The following is a 20,609-nucleotide window of genomic DNA, read 5'->3' as shown; positions in this document are numbered from 1 at the left end:
TTCTTCGTGTCTAGCTATCTTCAAAAGCATTTGTCGCGTTTGATAATTGAGGATCCTTTTCGCATCTCTAATTCCGGTGCTATAGTTGACTTCCTAAAATCCAATAACCCGGGAAGGTGTGATGCTTTCAGCATTGATGTGCAAGACCTATATTATTCTCTACCTCATGATGACCTCATGAAAAGTGTAAAAATGTGCATCGCTGATTACAACAATGAAACTGATTTTATTGCTAGATGTGGTTGTCCCTTGAGAGCTTCTTAGAGATTGTCTTTTTACCTCCGTTCAACTGTCATTGAATGGAAAGGGAAATCGTTTGCGCAGAATGATGGAGTGTGCATAGGATCTAAAGTAGCACCTGTGTTAGCCAATATCTTCCTTGCCAGGGTAGACAGATCCATAGACAGGAGATGTGACGGGTTGGTTCTGAGGATTTTTCGGTATGTCGATGATTATATTGTTTTTGTTAAGAAGGGTTACTTGACGCGTAGCGTGGTAGATGCACTGAAGGTTTTCAGAGAATGCGCGATGGGACTAACTTTCACGGCTGAACTTCCTAAACAAGATGTACTTCAATTTCTGGACTTAAGACTGTTGTTGGAAGAGCGTCATGTGTGTTGGGAATATTTCCCTCGCTCTACCAAGTCTTTTCTAAATTACCAATCAAGCCACACAAAACTGGTAAAAAATGGCATTGTTTTTTCTAGCCTGAAATCTGCCACGAACAAGTCATGTCTTGAAAGAATCAATGAAAGTATTTCGCGTCAAGTTGGCCGATTAAAATCTAGCGGTTACCCTTCGCATGTGATTTCCAGGGAATGCGATAAGCTTCTTAGATGGATCAAGAGCGGGGATAAGCCAAAAAGGGAAAAAAAGAAGTTTGTGGTGGTGCCTTACACGCATGGTGTGGGACATGGTTTGAAGAATGTTGCGGCGAGATACGATGTTGATGTGGTCTTTTCAGCGCCTAAAAAACTTAGAGGTGTTTGCAGGCAGGTGGAAGAGAAGGCTAAGGCAACAACCGCGAAGAAAAAGACTGGGGGTTGTCAGACCAACCATAAAAGCCCTTTTGTGCCCTGTAATGTGGGGGTTGTCTACAGGATTCCGTGCACTTGCGGGTTGAGTTATATTGGCCAGACAGGAAGTTGCATCAACGCTCGTCTTAGTGAGCACCACAGATCCCGAGATAATGGGTCTTCTTGTAACCTTGCCCGCCACTGGAGAGAAGGTACTTGCACCCCTCTGTTGTCTAACACCGTCATCCTAGGAAAACATAATGACAGCCTAACGCGGGAAATTTTGGAGGCTTTTCACATCCGCTTGGAACCTGATAGCTGCATTAGTGATCCTTCTGTCACACTAACTGATAAAGAGATGATGTTTTTATCCGGCCAAGATGTGTAGTCTCGCGCTCGTGCTGATTGTCACCTTTGTGGGCATGATTAGCAGTTTTGTGTCGTTTTTCTTTTGGTCTTTCCCTCTTGTTTGTGTTTGGCGTTCTTAGTATTTAAGATTCTTGGACGTGAATTAAAAATCTAGTTGCGAGTCAGCGCTTGTGGTGTCCTTTCTTCGTTGTGTCCCGTTGTTTTATTGCGCTGTTCAAATATGAATCAATACCAACTCGCCCAGTTCGCAGCTTTAATGTTTCGAAGGATTCCGCGGTATAATTGTTATAACGCGCCCACGGCAACGCGTTCACATCACACGAAGTTCGCAATTATGTCATCCTCACATATAAAATTTTGATACACTCCACGCGGTATGCGGACACGATGCTCGAGGTCTCGGTAAGTAATCAGCTTCACTCTGAGCGCAGGCCTGTGGAGTCACTTTTAGTGACTGTGTAGCATGGAGCGCGAGGAAGGGACAGCCACCCAGCACAGCAGCCGTAACGCAAATGCTTTATTCCGAATATGGTCCACGAAAACCGCTCTGCTTGGAGCGATGTTGAACAGTAGCACCAGGACGGCATGGTAACGACTTTGGGTAACGACTGAGGTCTTAGTTGCTAAGATAAATGGTATAGAAAGCACAAGCAGTTCAATGCTAATGAATACTATCGCATACAATAAAAAATACATAGAAATAAAGCTCTGGCCTTACTTAGAAAATCCAAAAAGAAGTATTCTGCAACTCTTTTAGAAAGCAACCTACATGCTCCGCGTAAAATGTGGAAAATGGTTAACTCGGTCATTACACTTCGAGAGAAGGATCATATATTGCCAGAAATTATCCCACCTACTAGAACCACAGAAAGCTTTGCGGAAGACTTTAATCAATACTTTTGTAATATAGGTACAACTCTTGCGAAACAACTAAGTATGCACGAAGCCCCCGAGCTCCCAGCTCCTGTACTTAATTCTTTTGTTTTTGATGACATTACTCATGATGAAATCATTTCTACTGTTAAAACAATGACTGGAGGCAGAACACCAGGTAAATATAAGATCCCCTTACTCGTCAATAAAGAGCACATTGAGGAACTGAGTGGGCATTTAGAAAAATTATTTAATGCATCCTTCTACATGACCACATATTCAGACGCATTTAAAATAGCGCAAGTCACACCAATATACAAGTCCGGTAGTAAGGATGACATCCAGAACTACTGACCAATATCAATACTTTGTGCCCTTAACACAGTATTTGATAAGTTATCGATGAAGCGTTTTACCCGTTTTCTAGATAAATATAACGTACTAGTAGACAACCAGCACGGTTTTAGGAAAAACAGATCTACTTCCACGGCTGTACAGTGTTTAAGTGAATTCATCAACAAAGCATTGAATAACAAAGAGTATGTAGTTGGCATTTTTGTTGACATTAAAAAAAGCGTTTGACACTGTGAACCACCATGTACTACTATCAAAATTACATCGGTATGGATTCAGAGGTCAAGCGAAGCAGTTTTTCGAAAGCTATCTTTCTGGTCGCAAGCAATGTGTTAAAATCGACAAATCCGTATCAAGCGTTCATTTCATCCTTTGTGGCGTGCCTCAGGGCTCGGTATTGGAACCATTACTCTTTTCCTTGTACATAAATGATCTGCCAGATGCTTTGAATTATGCCCAAATTATTATGTATGCTGATGACACAGCCCTTCTCTTCTCTAGTCATGACCCTAATATGCTCGAAAGGCACGCTAATAGTGATCTTTCTCAGATGTGCCAGTTGTTTTTACAAAATAAATTAACAATACACACCTCAAAGACTAAATACACTGTGTTCTCTAGTCCATATAAAAATTCATATAGCTTAAATGAGTTACGAATAGGCGCAAACCCCCTCGAACGAGTCGATCAACAGGTATATCTTGGTATAAATCTAGATTCAGCTTTCAATTTTAATCCTCACTTAATTCGAGTAAGCAGCAAATTGAGACGGGCTTGCTTTGTCCTAATAAAAGCTAGAAAGTTGTTCTCCCTTCGCACATTAAAAATTTTGTATTGCCTTTTTCAAAACAATATGACTTACTGTGTGGAGTCCTGGGGACTTACGTATAACACGTACTTAAATCAAATAGTAATTTTACAAAACAGAGCACTTCGAATAATAACACATAGTAAACACACAGATAGATCCGCTCCGCTATTTCGACACTTAGACATTACACCTCTCTTTGCTATGCGGGATTTCAAGCTAGCTTGTGTGGTTATACATATACTAAACCATAACATCCCACTATCATCATCTGTTTTTGTATATCCATCTCGTCCAACTAAAGATGTTTTCAGTTGTCGTTTTAACCTTCCAGCTGTTAATAATGTGTACGGTAGTAGAACTATCGCCTATGTCACTGCTAAAATTTGGAACCAACTGCCTGCTAACTTAAAAGTAGGCCAATTCTCAATCGCCGATATAAAAAATTTTTTACCGGAGCCAGCAATATTCGACTCCACTATAAGTCTGTGTTTTTCTTCGATGCATTCCTCCTTTTATTTATTTATTTTTTCCTCCGAACTATTGTGTAATTTCTTGAGCATTTCGCCTTTCTTTGTGTATAACTGTCGCATAACTGCTGTTACATGAATTCTGTGTAAAATACTGAGTTGTCTCGCTATAATTATTTTTCGCACTTCCTGCATGGGCCCAAGTCTAGCCGAGAAGGCTAAGGGCCCAGATGATTCACATGTGCTTCCTACTAGTCGTTTGAATAAACCTGATTTTGATTTGATTTGATGTAATACACGGACTTCTGGTAAGCGTTGTCCGCTCGTACGGCTGTGCTCTGCACAATCTGTATGCAGTAGCGGTATGTAAAAGCGTAAGTCGTCCTTTTCCGTTGCTATTCAGGCCTCAGGCGCTCCTGTTATTGTAATGGAAGCCTACCTTAACTTACGAGCAATGGGGTCTCGCTACGCACGCAGACGCAACTGCACAGCAACTGAAAGCACGAAGTGACGGTTTCGGTGGCGGAACAGCTTGTTCATGCGGCTATGTTGTGCACTTACCCTCGTAGATTTTCCAGGATCGAAACCTCTCTTTCTATATTGCCTATCTAGCGCCGGCGAACGCGTTTGTTGCGTTCGCCGTTCGGGAAGGGTGCATGGCGAACGGGCGCGAACAGGGGCAGTACATCCTTGTGCAGTTCGGTTCCGTGAAGCTCTCAAGCGATCGCATCCCGCGCCTTTAACTCTATGTCGCAATTCTTGCAATCCACAACACAGCATGTATTTCCTCTGCCGTTCCCCATCTTCGCAGAAAGAACACTTCGGCAGCCACCCGCGATATTTCCATTATTGCGTCGAGGCGTGCACACTTGACCTAAGAGGCCCGTAATGGCGCCGTGTTCCGAGCGCTTCTGTGGCGCCACCTCGTATCAAAGGGAAGAACCGCACGCTGTAAACGGTCTTGCCGACACGATGGGCATTATTTGCCTCTCTGCCGTTCTTGAAACGAAACAGAGCATCGTGCGATTTTCAAGAGTCGGGGGCCGGTCGTATAAGCAAAAAAAAAATCCGAATGAACAATTATTGAAAGAAAGGGAAAAAAGAATGTGAACTGTCCACTGTACGTGCGCAGTCCCATTTTGAGGTTTAGGGTGTTCAAGCTCATTTCACATGCAAGCGAAAACGCTCGCGGCTTCTGCTCCCTCGTGAACAAAAAAGTTTCGAGCGGCCACAGCGTCGAGGTTCCAACAAGTTGGAAATTTTCCGCCGTGCTACTCAGTCACTTCCACGTGAAACAGCCTTTAGGCTGCAGGGCAAGCATAACCCGGAACGACTTCGTAATCCACACTTCTGAGGTGGTGCAAGACGTTATACCCTCTGAAGTAGCGGCTGAGCACCATTTCTGACAAGCCAAGGCAGTTTTTTTGAGCCCCTCACTGAAGCTCGGTCGCCTCGTTGAACGTTATTAAACGTGACGACAAAACTCGAAACACAGGGACAAACGAAGAGGACTCTACATGCGCTAATATTGAGCATGTGGCGCACAACTGTTTTCAGTGGTTCGTATATTGCAACGAGGAACCAACTAGCCGAAACATGCAGCTACATATATCAAGTTAATAAGCTTGTCTTGTAGTCTACGCGTCTGGGACGATTGCAATTTCTCTCCGATTCACTCCTCCTCTTATTTTTTTTGTATTCTATCCACCTTGAAGTGCACAAGTCTAGGCCAGTTTCGATAAACTTGCTTACAAAATTAAGTTTTGCTTCGAGTTCTCTGAGATCTTCATTTGTGCATAACTTCATCACCGCCCCATTTTAACGCGATAGCGTCAGGGAGCTTGTCACAGAAAATCCGGCGTCGTCGTCGTTGAGTGTCAGCGAAAAATTCTCGAAAAATCTAGAGAGAAGCAATCTAGGAGGTAGGTGGGCCAGTTAGGTCACGTGGTCTTGTGGCGTCATCACAACCTGCCCATCGGATTGTGAGCAAACTGCCCAACTTGGCAGGTGGCAGTTAAATTAGCGATTGGTCGCGAGAGGTTGCTGGGAAGAGAAACCTGGATCACACAAGTCCCACCGTGGGCAGCACCTGCCATCGCAGGGAAGTGACGCATCGCTTAACTGCTGCACCACTGCGCCAGGCGTGGTAGTGGGACTCCCGGGGATCTATGAATGTTAGGTAGAGAATGCCCAAATCTACATATACAGGCATTAACCTATTGAAGCTATCGCGTCATAGCCTTAAGGTGGAGCTTATGTGTCCCCTGCAATTTTTTTATTTTCAGAAATCCGTTTCAACATGTTTAAACCATGACCATTGAGAGGCCAACTACTACCGTACCCGGATTCCCATACGGAAACACGGCCTTCAGCACACGGCCCTTTATTTCATCTTTACTTATCAAATTTTCCTATATCTGATAGTTCATTATCTATGACGAGGGACGTCTTAAATATTTTGTTGGGTACTGGCATAACACTTCCACCGCGCGCTTTCTCGGATGCACGCGCCTTTCTATGAGGAGCAGAAGAAGAAGAAGACGAAGTCGACCTCCAGGAAAGACGACCTCATTGTCGGCGCAGCTGTCTCCTCGCGACCGATATCGTCAAATAAGGTGCTTCTGGCTGTAACTCAAGACCAAACCGCCCAAGAGCGACGCGCAGCTAGAACATACTCCGTCTGAGCGCAGCTAGCTGGAGAATCCGATATCGCAGGAGAGGAGCGAATCGATGTCGACTCCTGTTAAAAGCCCGGAAGCAGACGATAAAGGCACCGAAGTAGCACCCGGTGCCACAGAGACGTCGCCTTCAGCCGTGCGGCAGGAGGTCCGCAGTGATGCATCGGTGGTGCCAGGTGAAACCGAGGAGGCTGCGCGAACGGCGGCCCCTAAGTCAGCGATGAAGAGAACGACCTCCAAGGTCAAGCGGGGTGACCACAGGCCAGAGACCAATGACGCCGCCGAGCCTACGAAGTCTTTGCAGGCAAGTTCTGTCGCACTCGCTGCTAAAATATGGAGCTATAATCGTCGTTGTTTTGTGTGTGGGCCTGTGCCAAGAGTTGCTCTGACCGAAGTAGAATGGGTGGGCACTCTTTAAATTAATGAAGAGGCAATTTCGCTGTCAGAGGGTTAGGGGTCGTGACGCAAAAGATGGATTTGTATTAACGCGCTGTCTCCGCACTTAATCACAAGAGGCAAAGGCAGTAAAAATTTATTGGTCTATACTTGCGTCGCATTGACGGGCTGGCGTGAGTAGTGTGCGTTGTTGTATATCTAATCCAGTAGCATGGGGCTCCGACTTGCGTACGTAGCTATACAAGCAGTGGAAAATATAAACTGACCAGCGAACCGGCGAACGTTTCCTTTCAGAACTATAATCTCGAAGTAACAGCGCAAAAAAACACAGACAGGACACATAAAACAAGATGGATCACCAACAAGCTCAACCTGCTGTTCAAAACAATAATGCAGCTTTATTTCTATATATCCACACAAAAAGAAATAAGGATACATTGCACACATCGGTGGCTCAATGGTTATGGCGCTCGGCTGCTGACCCGAAAGACGCGGGTTCGATCCCGGCCGCGGCGGTCGACTTTCTATGAAGGTGAAATTGTGGAGGCCCGTGTACTGTGCGATGTCAGTGCACGTTAAAGAACCCCAGGCGGTCGAAATTTCCGGAGCCCTTCACTACGCCGTCCCTCATAGCCTGAGTCGCTTTGGAACGTTAAACCCCCATAAACCACAAACCAAACCATTCAAGGTATTCACGCATCACGGCTGCTGAATTCGGCCATTGTGATCTTTCGATTTGTCTTCTACCGAAGTATAATAGAAAGTTTAGCTAGCTGAGTGTTATTGATTGTACCTGAGGCACAATCATCATTATTTGCAACGAAGCACCGCGATGTGTGAGGCTGCAATGACAGGCGGATTGCCATTGACGCCAGAGTGAAATTTTCAATGCATTTACTGCTTGCAAGTATACTTGAAAATACGCAACGTGCACTGCACCCATGAATGTTGTATACACATCAGTTATCCTGCACTCTTGCCAGAACCATGCTAGTGTAGTCTCAAAAGCTAACCTCCGGTGGCTGCTATACTGACCAGTTCGTGAAGGCTGGAGTTTCTGTTCACACATTTCTAGCGCATCACCAACGGCGGCGCCGCTTTTACATACTTTGCATCGACGTCATGGCGGCCGCCATCTTTGAGTCCAGAAAGCGCGGCGAAAGCCTGGCTCATTTTCGCTCTCAGCGCAACACGAACGGGACACAAGACGAAGGACTAGCACAAACAGGCGCTAACCCTTCGTCTTGTGTCCCGTTCGTGTTGCGCTGAGAGCGAAAATGAACACTTACCAACTCGCCCAAATTTCCGCCTTGCTGAAAGCCTGGCTGTTTTCCTAATCCGTTTATCGGCAACTGTTTACTTTTATGGCGATGGAGCAGAAATTAGGCAGGAAAGGGGAGACGATCGAACGTTCGTGCCATTCCCGTGGGGAGCGGGTTGTTCGTTGTTTGGGCTAAGGGTGCGGAGGGGTGAATGGTAAGAAGCTTTAATGAATGATACTGAGTGAGGGAAGTCGGAGAGAGGCTGCGGGGTCGCTAGTGCTGAGGAGGCTACTCCCCGCGGCACGGGTACAGGGGCCGTTTCCTGCCTAGTCTCTACTGCACCCAATGATGACGCCCTTGACGTCACGTGAAATCTCACAAGTTGTTTACAGCTCTGTAAGGGCTGCGGCGACCTGAGCCAATCAGATGCCGTGCGCTGCAAAACGTGCTCCTCCATCCCTGGGAGGGAGAGAGCACCAGTGTCCAGCTGCTGCGCGCAGGAGACTCGGCCTACTCGGAGGACGCCATGTGTACGAATGGCGACGCACCACTTCGCAGCAAGCCTCCCGAATGCTGCGTTCATAGGGACTTTCTCTTCTAATTCAACCAATGGACGAAACGCTCGCTATACTTTCAGAACACCACCTCGAAATACCTTTTCATTCAGTTCATTAATTATACTCACAGCAAATTAGTCACAGCACTGTTCAAATATATTAGGACCATTTGTTATCTTCTTTGGCCCTGACTGGACGAGAGAGCGTAAACCTTTCACAGGGCTGCAAACAACTATTGAGATGAGGTACATACTGGAGACAGCCTTCTATACAGCCCTCTATGCAAATTAAATTAGTTATATTTGTTAGCAAACTGCTCGGTGCCTTGAAAAGTTGGCGGAAGCACCGTCTCTCGCTTTGATTTCATCGTGAACGCAGAGTAAACAGACGCCAGTCCATTTCAGGTGACTCATACCAAGAACGAAGAGGGACCGGAGGCCGCTTCCTCCTCTACGAGAACAAAGAAGCACCACCGGTCGAAGCTGGCCAAGTCCTCGAAGGGGGTGAAGAAGGAAGGAGACAAGTCCCCCGAGGCTTCCGACAAGAAAGACCCCTCCCCCAGGCGAGACGACGTTGCAGCCAAGGACAACGTTCCTGAGGCGTCTGCCGCCGAGTCGAGCGCCCTCGTGGAAGTGCCCGCTGAGGCGCCCAACACAGCCCTTGTTGAAGCTCCCGCTTTTGGCGTGCCCGCTGTTTCGGCCCCTGATGTGGGGGCGCCCACTGTTGAGGCGCCCGTGAAGGCCCGAGAAACGAGCGCTGTGCCAGCGAAGAAAATGGAAACGGGAGAGCGCTCAAGCAGGCGGAAGTCGAAGGTGAGAAAAACTTCGGCACTTTGGTTGAACTGCCACGGAGAAAAGAAAACTGTAATTGTATGCACCTGAAGAATGCAGCCGCAGATGCCCCTCAATGGAGACCCTCCGACGAGTGGCGTCGACCTTTAGCCATGACGAAGCGGTCAATAACTAACTGCTGACCACTTGCGACACCACTCTAGCAGCTGCAAATCAGCTGACGGTGACGTCATGACAATGGGAGACACCACTGGTCATGCATGATGGCCTCCTTTGGGGGGAATTCGCCGCTTCGTTCTGGGCATGTATCTGTCTGTCGGATGGCTTGCCGCGTGAAAGAGGGGTCAAGCACAGTTAGTTTTGGTTCGGGGTAGTGCTGTCGTGAGCTAACCCCATGGTATCATTAAGCCCGTTGACACGAACCCTGGGAAGAACCTTTTTTTTTGCGTAGTAATATCTGTTTAGTTATTAGACGTTGAGCTATAGAATGCTCGGCAGGCGTGCGTGTGCGTTATGATTGGTCGCCCTTGCACAAGAACAATGTCGCGCGTCGACCATCCGCTGGCGCTCCACGTAGATGGGAAATGCGTTCCTCTGAAACTTTCTTAGCTGAGGTCTTTAAATTTAAAGATAAGAAACTCCGTCTTAATATACAGCTGTATCAGAGCAAGGCAAGAGGACCGATGGTCCTTAAGGATAACGGACTAAATTTCAAGAGTAGGCAAGCGTTGCAGAGGGCGGTAGAAAGTTAGGTGGGCAGATGAGATTAGGAAGTTTTGCGAGGATAGGGTGGCTGCAGCTGGCACACGACCGGATTAATTGGAAAGATATTCGAGAGGTCTTTGTCCTGTAGTGGGCGTAGTTGTCAATTCAAGAAAAAGATCGAGGCCATCTTCTTGTGATGTGTCATGCCCATTCCTCATGTAATGATCCATACCTGAGGCCTTTGAGGTAATAAATAAATAAATAAACAATACAGAGGAGCAAGGTTTAAAATGGTAGTAAAGAAAACCACAAGAACGTTTGAATGTGACTAATATAGGATACGCGTTCTTTCCACGTTTCTCATAGTGGATTCTGCTCTCCACCGTGAGCAAGGCAGTCACTGCGCCTCTCCTTTCCTCGTAACTAGGCTCCTGGACTTCTAGGTTTTTATTTTTCTCAAATTCGGCGTACTTTTTTCAGTGTTTATTTCAGAGCGAATTTTTCGTTTTTTTTTCTCTGAATATTCGTTTCCATGGATGAAATGCCTTTTTTTCGGTGGTATATGTGACAACCCTGTGCGCTCAATGTCACGTATTAGTTTATCTTGGCTTGTTTGTTAGCAAGATTAGTGGACGTACGAGTTATTATTGAACAAACAGCTGTGTTTAGGACCGTTGCTGCAATATGAAACACTATCGCCGTAAAAAAACAAACAGCGTGGACTTCGGTGGATCGGGCATTAAGGCAAAAACGTAAATAGAAGTGCATTTTTATAACATCTTGGGTGCTCTGAAATTAATTAAACTACAAAAAATACAGAAGGAACCAATAGGGGAGCTACAAACATATGCACTATCTTCACTTCGGCAGCTGGAACCAGGCCTTTTTGTCTAGGCGCCGTTTTATACAGGATTAGCTTCATCTGGTTGCGATAGATGCAAGTGTATTTTTTGCTTGCGACACATTACTCGCATCTTTAGTTAAGGAACGAACTGTTGAAGCAGGAATCTTTGTAATCGGAACAATGTTTTTGATTCAAAGAAAAATGAAAGAAGAAAGAAGGAAAGAAAGAAAGATAGATAGATAGAAAGAAAGAAAGAAATAAATAAATAAATAAATAAATAAATAAATAAATAAATAAATAAATAAAGAAAGAAAGAAAGAAAGAAAGAAAGAAAGAAAGAAAGAGAACACGACCACATCCAAACGCCAGAAGGAGCCAGAGGCTGTCCTATCACGTAATCCACATGATGACGTCAACGATGTAAGGGCCGCTGAACTGTAGAGAAAGCGAGAACACGACAATTTTTAGCGATGCTTGAGCATGGTTTTGAGTTGACGGTGGCTTATTGCAGTTGCAGAAGCTGTCAGTGTTTTTTCATGTCGTATGAAAACTGCTTAACCAAGCAACGGCTCTGATAAGCGGATGACAGCCTGAGCAGAATACGGCACGCTGATGGACGGAAGCTTGACAAGGTGGTGGGGCCTCTATGTCTGGCAGCGGCGTTTGTCTAAAGTAGCGGGGCAATGGCTCGCATTGGAAAACCGGACTATACTTAATCCATCAATGTTGCCACACCGAGTTCCTGGCTTCTGCACTTCGTTAACTATTTATAAGACCCGTGCGTGTCGCACATGAATACGAATGGTAAATTTGCACCCAGAATGAGTCTAGGAATTGAGTGACATCACTTTCAAACTGCTTCGTCTACCGGATTTCTAGAAAAGAGTAATGCACAGCCGTAACAATCACTTCGTAAAAAGATATAATAATAATACGTATCTTTACCTCAGTCTTTCGCAGGTATTAGACAACTTGCATTAGAATTGAAAATCAGTGGCCTGATAGACAAGGCACAGAAGTTAATACTTTTTCATACAAAAATTTTCCGCCAAGTTGGGTCTCGTCGGATTATCCACCCACGTTTGTGAAAATGCACAGAACACCAAGGAGGTCTATTAGCGAAATATAAAAACACACATAACGGCTTGTTTGAAAATTGGGTAGCATTCCGTACACAAGAATGTGACACCTGATACATCGTTTTCGGCACTTGAAGCAGTTTGGGACAGATGCCTCCGGCTGCCGAAAAATGTGTTAATTCACTCTTGTGACCAATTTTTGGCGAACAGGAGATGGCGTACACTGAAAGATGCTCACCTTTTTCAGTTAAAACCGAATTAAAAAAAAGTGAATTCGCCGTACTTTTATCCTTTTTTTTGGCATTAAACCGTAAACTCCAACAACTCTCGTAACCGACCCACCACTTTGGTGGCCTCAACAGACAGCAGCTGCAGATTTCCGTGTAGTATTGCAGTGCGAACACTCGATCGGGTCCCTCGCGTGTCAGGTGGCCATCGCCGACGACACCGAAGACGCCTCCCAGGGCAGCCGACGGCGAGCGAGGCAACCGAGCCAGTATTCCCGGAAGGACAGCATGGCCTCCACGAGAAGGATGGACTCCAGCTGGCGCTCGGTTGCCTCCACCGCCACCGTCAAGATAATTCACAGGGCATTTCACCGTGAGTAGCTGCCGCGACACCAACGCACGGAGCAGACGAATGCAACGACAACATCGAGCTACTTACACGCTTTACTTACAGTGACTGTGCCGCGGCGGTGGGACGCAAAAGAAGTAAAAAAATTACAGACGCTCAGATTGTCTGATGCAATGAACTGCGTAAGCAGAATGCTCTTTCAAAATGATGTTTTTTTTTTTCATTTCATGCTTTTTCTCCTTTTGCCGCATCATATAGCCTGAAAATTTCGCCAGTTAAATTTCGCTCTGCTCTGAGTGGCTTTATGGCTCGCTAATCATATTACTATGGTTTCATATTTGTTGCATAATTACACATATTTCGCCTTACTTGGCACGCAGCGCTGGACCAACCAGTGACGCGCGCTCGCTGACGTGATCTGCTTTCCCTCTCTCTGCCCTGGACACGCTTTACTGCGTCTCTGCGCCCGCCTTTCCTCCTTCGTTGACGCAGATTTTCCCTCGCCTCTCGTTGAGTGGCGTTCTCGCGCTGGGCTCACTGCAGTTGCCGGAGGCTTCACTCGGCGCCCACGCAGAGACACACACCGGCGTTTTTGCCTGACGGCACTCACATCGCTTACGCAGTAAAATAATCCCAGACTTGGAACTTGGCATAGAACAAAGGAGCTTAGCTGCGCTGCATTATCGCAGCCCTCTATTCCAAAGTGTTTCAAGGTCACCAGCTGGCCAATGGATGTGCTATGAAGATGGGTATGGTCGGGTGCAAATCAAAAACGAAGTGGCAAACGCCCCTCAAAGGAGACCCTCCAGCCAATGGCTTCGACCGACTGTCATGACATCATGCTTAATCCCTCTGCACTCGCTAGCGTGACATCGCGACCACTTTCAGGTTAAAACAGGTTAACCATGAATTAAGTGGATTAACAGCGACCTCACGACAGCCGGTTGACGCCGTTGGCTGGAGGGCCTGCCTGCTTCGAGGGTCACTCGCGTTTAGTTCTTTAGTTGTATCCGACTATAGTCGAGATCGTGCCCTGTGTGGCTCTGTGTGTGGTCATGCGATCCTGGCGGGTCTCCATACACCGCAATTCTGGACAAAAGCATTTTTGAGCTGGAAACAGTTTATGAACGCAAATTTTTCATATAATGTAAGATTTCACCATAGCAATCAATATATCCGCAGATCACCATACGGCAGTCTAGTGTTTTTTTTTATTCACGTTTTTGCTATCGTCAAAAGCGTTCCCCATTGATTTTCTATGGCAGTCTTCAAGTGTTCGATGCAATCGCTGGAAACACTTTAAAAGAAAGATTGTGCTACATATCAGAATAATGGCCCATTACCTTCAATATTTCCATAGCAGTGCTTTACAGTTTTCCAATTTTCAAAATTTTTTTCCCGAGAAAGCTGGACTTGGAGTCAGCGCTCACAATGTGGCGGTGCAGTTCCTGCTGTCCTCCCGCCGTCCCGTATGGAGGCGTGGTATGGGTAGAAATTTGAAGGGGCCTTTGCTTTTGTGAACGCGTCCTTTTGATCTGTTCTTTTAGTAATCTGTGCAGGGAGTTTCTACTCCCCCTCCACCCCAGCAAGCTGATTTGACTGGTCAAATGTTTTAGGGGGATCCGACTGGCTACAAGCTCTTTGTCATCACAAATACATGCACAACACGCCCCGAGCAACCACAGCTTATCACTTACCTACACCTTAAGGGCGTCCCCTGACGCTGTCCATCATGTACAGTTGTTCTCTGTCTCTCTCGTTTACCAGCTTTGGATGAGAGGGAGCGTAGCGTGTTCGACGCCGAAGAAGAGCGCGTGCTGGCGGCCGTCGGCTGCGCGTTCCTGCTGGCCTTCATCGCCATCTTCGCGGGCATCGCCTACTTCGTGGTGCACGGTCGCGGCAGCGCCGGGCGCGTCACGTGCGACACGCCGGAGTGCCTGAGAGCCAGGAGGCACATGGCAGGCCTGCTCAGTCTGGGCGGGGACACCTGCTCGGGCTTCTACCACTACGTGTGCGGCTCCTGGAGCGGCGGCAACTCCAGCTTCGCCCAAGAAGTGTCCGACGCGCTCGCGCTCAGGCTGCACCGCGGCCTGCTCGAGGCCGGCAACGCGAGCGACCGCCACGGTCGACACGTGGCGGTCGAGACGTACAAGGCGTGCCACAGGTCAGTTAGTTCCTCGACCGGGAGCGCTTTGCTGACGGCTTAAGCGGCTGCAGGGTGCGTACGTTGCGCGCACCGTGCTATCTGGAGTCTGTAACGACGTAGCAGAAGTGAATAAACCCTTCGGAATTCTGTGTAAACGCTAGTTTGTTTTATTTCAAGCGGCGAGTTCATGCGGTAGAAATTAACCTGAACGGCTATTCGCGAAACGCGTGTTAGTGGCGTTCCTTGATGACGCCAGCGGTTCCTGAAGCTACAACTGATTACGCTACTGAATATAAGCTACTGAACATGAACTAACGATGGACCAACCATGCGTTCCCTGCCGTTTGCCTATTTGGCACTCACTCTTCGAGCAATCGGCCTAGAGATTAAACTGACGTCCACGATCTGAAAGTTGATCTAGTGGTCCCACAGTCGCGATCGGAATACTATAAGGTATACTCACAGTAAAGGGGGCTGCATTTGTGTGCTCTCTTCCGTCTCCTCCTCTTTTTCTTCCTGCTCTGGGTGTCCGATGAGCAACCAACCTGCACAAGACTGCAGAATTGCTGGTAGCCTCTGTCTTGCAGATGCGGGTATGCTGATTGTTTGGTAGCATGTGCGGCTTAAAGAACATGCAAATTCTCTAAGCTGATCCACCGAGTCACTTGCGTGCAGCACCGAGTCACTTGCGAGTCACAGCGTGCAGCTCTGTTTCGTTGTTTTTGGATGACAGGGTTGACCGTGCAGTCAAAAAATGCAGGAGACAGTAGAGGCGTTTCACATCGTTAAGAACAGTGAACTATACGTGAGTCGACCATCCACTACCTTATATCAAAAACAATTGGGCTTTTCACATCATCTAACGTAATCGGCCTGTGAAACCATTTTAAATTAGGCAGGAGCAGGCCATACACCTTGTAATCAATGCGGATTTTATTTTTATGTTCTTCCTGCAATATACACCCTATGTATTCTGTAGCATTGGGAATAGAATCTCAGTTGCGAGCCAGCGTTTTGGTTTTGTTGTGTTTTGCTCCCTGTTAATGTCCATTTCTGTGTAGCGTTGTTGTTTTCACGCACTCCTAAATACCGAGCTCGCTGCTGCTATGTCACTTTGCAGCTTTATTCACATGGTTCGGGTTAGTAGTGAAATGCAGTACGCAAAGCAGTGACGCGAAGAATGTTACGCGGAATGGTTCCAAATCACCGACTTAGGTCTTAATACGGTGCGGCTTTTTGTGCGTCATCATGTCTGACGCCCTTACCTAGTTTGCCTTTGATAACAGATGGCAAATTTGCAGACAAACATAGCGAGCTGCCAATGTTTTATTTGGTTTCAGTTGTGTTCCAAGATTTCTAACGTCGCTAGCAGTTACGGCCAAAGACCCACTGCTTTTTCATCATCCCTATTTGGTCGAGTTCTGCCAAATCCGCTGGGCATATACATCCTAGTCAAACCCTATGCGTATAGGACAGCAAGCATTTGCAGTAAAGAAATAAAGCCTTTCCTATGCTTTCTACCGTGGCAGTTGTATTAATGACAGCAAAAGAGAACATGAAATACCGCCTGTTCGTTTATCGTTGAAGAGCAATTGTCGCAGTTGGAAACGCGACGTTGGCGTCGTAAAGGAACGCCTCTAACACGCGTTTCGCGTTTTACTAAAGAAATTTGCTCGTGGAGTTCTCGGAAGGGTTCTTGGGTTGCACGGAGCTACATCTTCGAATCCTGAGCATTGTGGATGGAAGCTCATGCGAGGTTCAGTCATGACCTCTTGACGCATAACCTTCAAAAGCCATTCTTGAATTTAGAGTAGAAATAACAAGAATATTCGCATTTTTGTGGAAACGTATGTTCCCTCTCATATTTCTCACGGCTGTACGTTCGTCGAACCATCTTACATCGAGTGGAGGACAGCTTCGATTTAGCTCTTCGCGCCTAGGTATTGGTGCATTACAGTTCGCTTAACCTTACTCGGTAGGGCGAATTGGTTCGACGTATGAAAATTCCCGAAAAGAAGCGGCATATAGAAAACAACACATGAGAGACACATGTGGGCGCTTTCGAATTCGTAGGATTTGGTAAAACAAGCGAAACATTAAAAATACGCGCACTCAGAGCGACCTGGGCGAGAGAACTGCTAAAAGCGCGAGAAGTAGGCCTAGTTGGGCATACATCATACATGCAGCGCGCTAAGCGTGTCTCGTCATTTGTGGCGTGGTCCTCAGTAAAGTGTATAGCGTGTTTCATGTATGATGTGTCAAAGCACTGCCTTTTAAAAGCACGCTCTTTTTAAAGTGGCACTAAAGCGAACTTTAATAAGGTTATCTTGTGCAGACAGGCCAGTTGGAGAAACATCGCTGTTATATATTTAATTATCTTTTTGCACAGTACAACTGGACGAGGAATCAAGAGAGCGCTACGTCTTTGTGCTCTTCGTTTTCCCCGTCTGTTCTGTGTAACTTTTTTTTTTCCAAATTGGTTAAAGTTATATGACGGAATAAGCAGTAAACAACACTATTAGCCCACTGGTCTTTGCTCCTAAGGCTTTGTTTTGCCACAAAAGCACGTATAGGCAATACTTCAGGCAGAGCCTTTGGCGCTGGCGTGAGTTACTCGCATGAAGTTACGAAATTAGCTTTAGGCCGTGTTATCTTAGCAGGTGCATGCTCGTGGCACACCGGCGCGAAAAATGTGTTGATTGCGCCTTGGCTAAGATCATGGTATAAGAAGCCTAGAACAAGGTGGGCATAGAAATGGCAGGGCAGCGCACCTAATGGCGTATTCCAATCGGCGATCCGGAGCAAGTATTCTTGCTCCGGGAAACCGAAGATCACGTTTCAGTTGACCATTTCAGATTTAGATCCCGAGTTCTGATTGGACCGCGGAGGATACACTGTAAAAAAATTCCGTACCTATAACGTAGACTATGTACGTTTTAAATACAGAACCACTTCTGCTTTCAATGAAACGTAGGGAATGACCGTATATTCAGTCCAGTATTGAAGGAAACGTCCGTGTTCCTCTGTAGTCGTTGCAGGGAAAAATACTAAACATTCAATTTAAGGGATCAAAACTTAACACGACAGGACGGTTGACCCCATCGACTATGTGTTGCACCAAATGCACTAATAACTTGCTTAAAGGCAGCAAAAACAGAAGATGCTTATGATGTGACGCCACTTTTACACGATGAACTGCTGGCCCGCGGACTATAGGCATCACATGACATCCGATTTTTTATTTGTCTGGTTTACTCTTAGCCAACAATGTCCGCAAACTAGCATGGCGAACGACCGTGAGCATGTCTAATGTGATTAACACAATGAAGAGCCGAGGAAGGGTGATAACGCATTACGTTGCTTCAAGGTTGATTGATTGGTACAAATTGTGAGCAACGTTAAAAAACAAAGGCCTTAATTTGCTATAATGTTAAAAGCTGACTTGAGGAAAATATTTTTCGCTACATTGCTAGCCACATGATAGAGTAACATTTAATAAAAATGTTACTGCAACATTTGCTTCCTGTGAGAAATGCTGCGTAATGAGGTCAACTGTTAGAAAACATTTAGACACAGACAATGGTTGGACAACTTCTCCAAAGTGAAACTGAACACCAGCTGAAAGTACATTGCAAACATGATGAAAGTGCACAATTTGAAAGCCGAATTTCCATCTGCCATTTGGTAAGGAAATAAACAACTGAGTAAACCAAAAGCATGGGCAAACAAATCTGTGAATGCAGTGCAATGTAGCAGTTACATCTTTGCTACACAACCATTAATCAAAAACACCAACTCCTTCATGGATAACAAAAGCACCGACACAACAACATATTGCTCAATGCAATGTTTAATTTAGTAGGTACCTATTGCCGCCCATTCATGCCTGCTCTTCCTGCAGATAAATGAAACGCCACCAAAAAGCAGCGAGCAGCCATAATTGCTGCAGTGACAAGGAGGATGTGCACCATCGATGCTGTTCCCCCATCCTGAGTAGGAAATAATAGCAGTTTTTTCTGGAAATACTCTGAAAGCACGAATTTTCTATCCATCGTTTACTTAGCTTGCACTGACACGACCCATTGTGTACTCGGTACCTTTGACAAACAAGGGGCCAGCCGATAGGCACACAAGACTGTAGAACCTTGCTAACTTGCAAAAAATCAATGCACAGAAAGAAAAAGCTGACAAAAAAAATGAGGAATTCCTTATTTGCACTTTTTATACAATACTAAGAATGTGGCTAAGATATGGCATGAACATTGTTTTTTTCTGTTCACTTAGAAACTTTCCAGCCTGTGCTAGCATATTACTGTGATGTAAATAATGAAGCATGCCAGCACTGTACAATATGCTGTAACACTTATGAAATACTCCCCTTCAAGGCTACCGCATGCCTCTTACATGCGGTAAAGTTTAAATCTGCCAAACTAGCTAGTCTGCAAGATGAGACGCCAAGCCTCTGACATCTGGCGATGTGTACCTCCCATGTAATTAGAGTGATTGGAGATGGTCCTTTTTGATGGCATTTCAGTTGCTGGGTGTGGAAGGACCAGATATGAAGGGCAACAACTAGACACCAACTTTTTAAGCAACATCACAATAAGCAATGTGCCTTAGCTTTCCTTCTGTCCAAAAAGGAGTTTCATTTTCTATGTTCTGTGTACACACAACTGCTTGCATGTGGACATTTTGGCTTGCTGGGAGGTGCTTTCCTCTGTTAAACTACAGTTTTAACTCTGGCCTCAGTCTTCTGCGCCTTCTTAATTTTTTGCTAGCGTTCACCTTAAGTCGCGTACAAACTCACGCAGATCTCCACTTTTCTACGTTTCCAGCTGTCACATCTACTCTGCCTTCGTCATGTCCACCACTGCATCCAATGCCTTCAAGTCTGCTGTGTATAATCATTTTAATTAATCTGCCTACACATGTATTTATGTTAGTTGCTCTCCTCTCTTCGATGCCAATTGGCCCTGAGAGTAAATAAGTGAAATGGTAGTCTAATCTAGGTCTGAGCAATCACGCATTATGTTGAGTTTATTTTACCACGTTGGCCAGTAGAGAGTGGAAGGAAAAAAAGCTGCTAAGTGGAGCTCGACATGCCTCTCGACCCCTACACTGGAAAGCAGCAGACACCAAGGCATACGTAATCACTAACGACAACATAACATGACAAGTGTGAAGTAATTCAGTAACGTTCGTCGCATTTACCACAGTGCATACTCGCTGCTCAGTAATTTATTACCTCATTAGACATTCTTCAAAGAGAGTGTACAATTATGTGTTTTGTTTGAACATGGCACCACAGTACAATGACAATCATTAACCTTGTGCCAACACAACATAAAATAAACTTCTGCCCAGTAAATGCATTGCTTACAGTGCCACCACGGCACCTGTTTAGAAAATAAGCTCAAAATATTAGTGACATTAAATTTGAGCAGACGGTAATTCCCCTACCCCCTCCCTAAAAAAATGAAAAAGGGTGCTCTTCCGACGGTACGTTTGTACGCTGTAATATTTGCGAGTCCAACTACGTGTGAAATTCAGATATAGATAATTAACGCCAAAGCATTCGGTTGAATGCGAGGCGCCAGGGCGCGGGCAAACAGTAATCGTCTTCAGGTATCCACTGGTGCCACGCCCTGAGGGCCACTGCTCGGCGAATACCATTCATGGCCACGT

At 45.9% G+C, this 20,609-nt stretch overlaps 1 protein-coding gene across 1 annotated transcript in view; it reads left to right on the top strand.

Annotated features, from left to right (window-relative positions):
- The first annotated feature begins 6,620 nt into the window (after positions 1 to 6,620).
- The window catches only part of LOC144097991 (uncharacterized), a 35,711-nt gene continuing 21,722 nt past the window's right edge, over positions 6,621 to 20,609 (top strand). Inside the window, exons 1-4 of the mRNA XM_077630568.1 lie at positions 6,621 to 6,872; positions 9,188 to 9,595; positions 12,631 to 12,802; positions 14,546 to 14,942. Coding sequence (XP_077486694.1) covers positions 6,621 to 6,872; positions 9,188 to 9,595; positions 12,631 to 12,802; positions 14,546 to 14,942 — 1,229 coding nt within the window. The remainder of the gene's footprint in view (positions 6,873 to 9,187; positions 9,596 to 12,630; positions 12,803 to 14,545; positions 14,943 to 20,609) is intronic.

The sequence above is a fragment of the Amblyomma americanum genome, chromosome 7, assembly GCF_052857255.1.
Source record: "Amblyomma americanum isolate KBUSLIRL-KWMA chromosome 7, ASM5285725v1, whole genome shotgun sequence".
Classification (NCBI taxonomy): domain Eukaryota; kingdom Metazoa; phylum Arthropoda; class Arachnida; order Ixodida; family Ixodidae; genus Amblyomma; species Amblyomma americanum.
The sequence above is the reverse complement of the archived record's forward strand: the minus strand, read 5'-3'. Positions and strand labels throughout refer to the sequence as shown.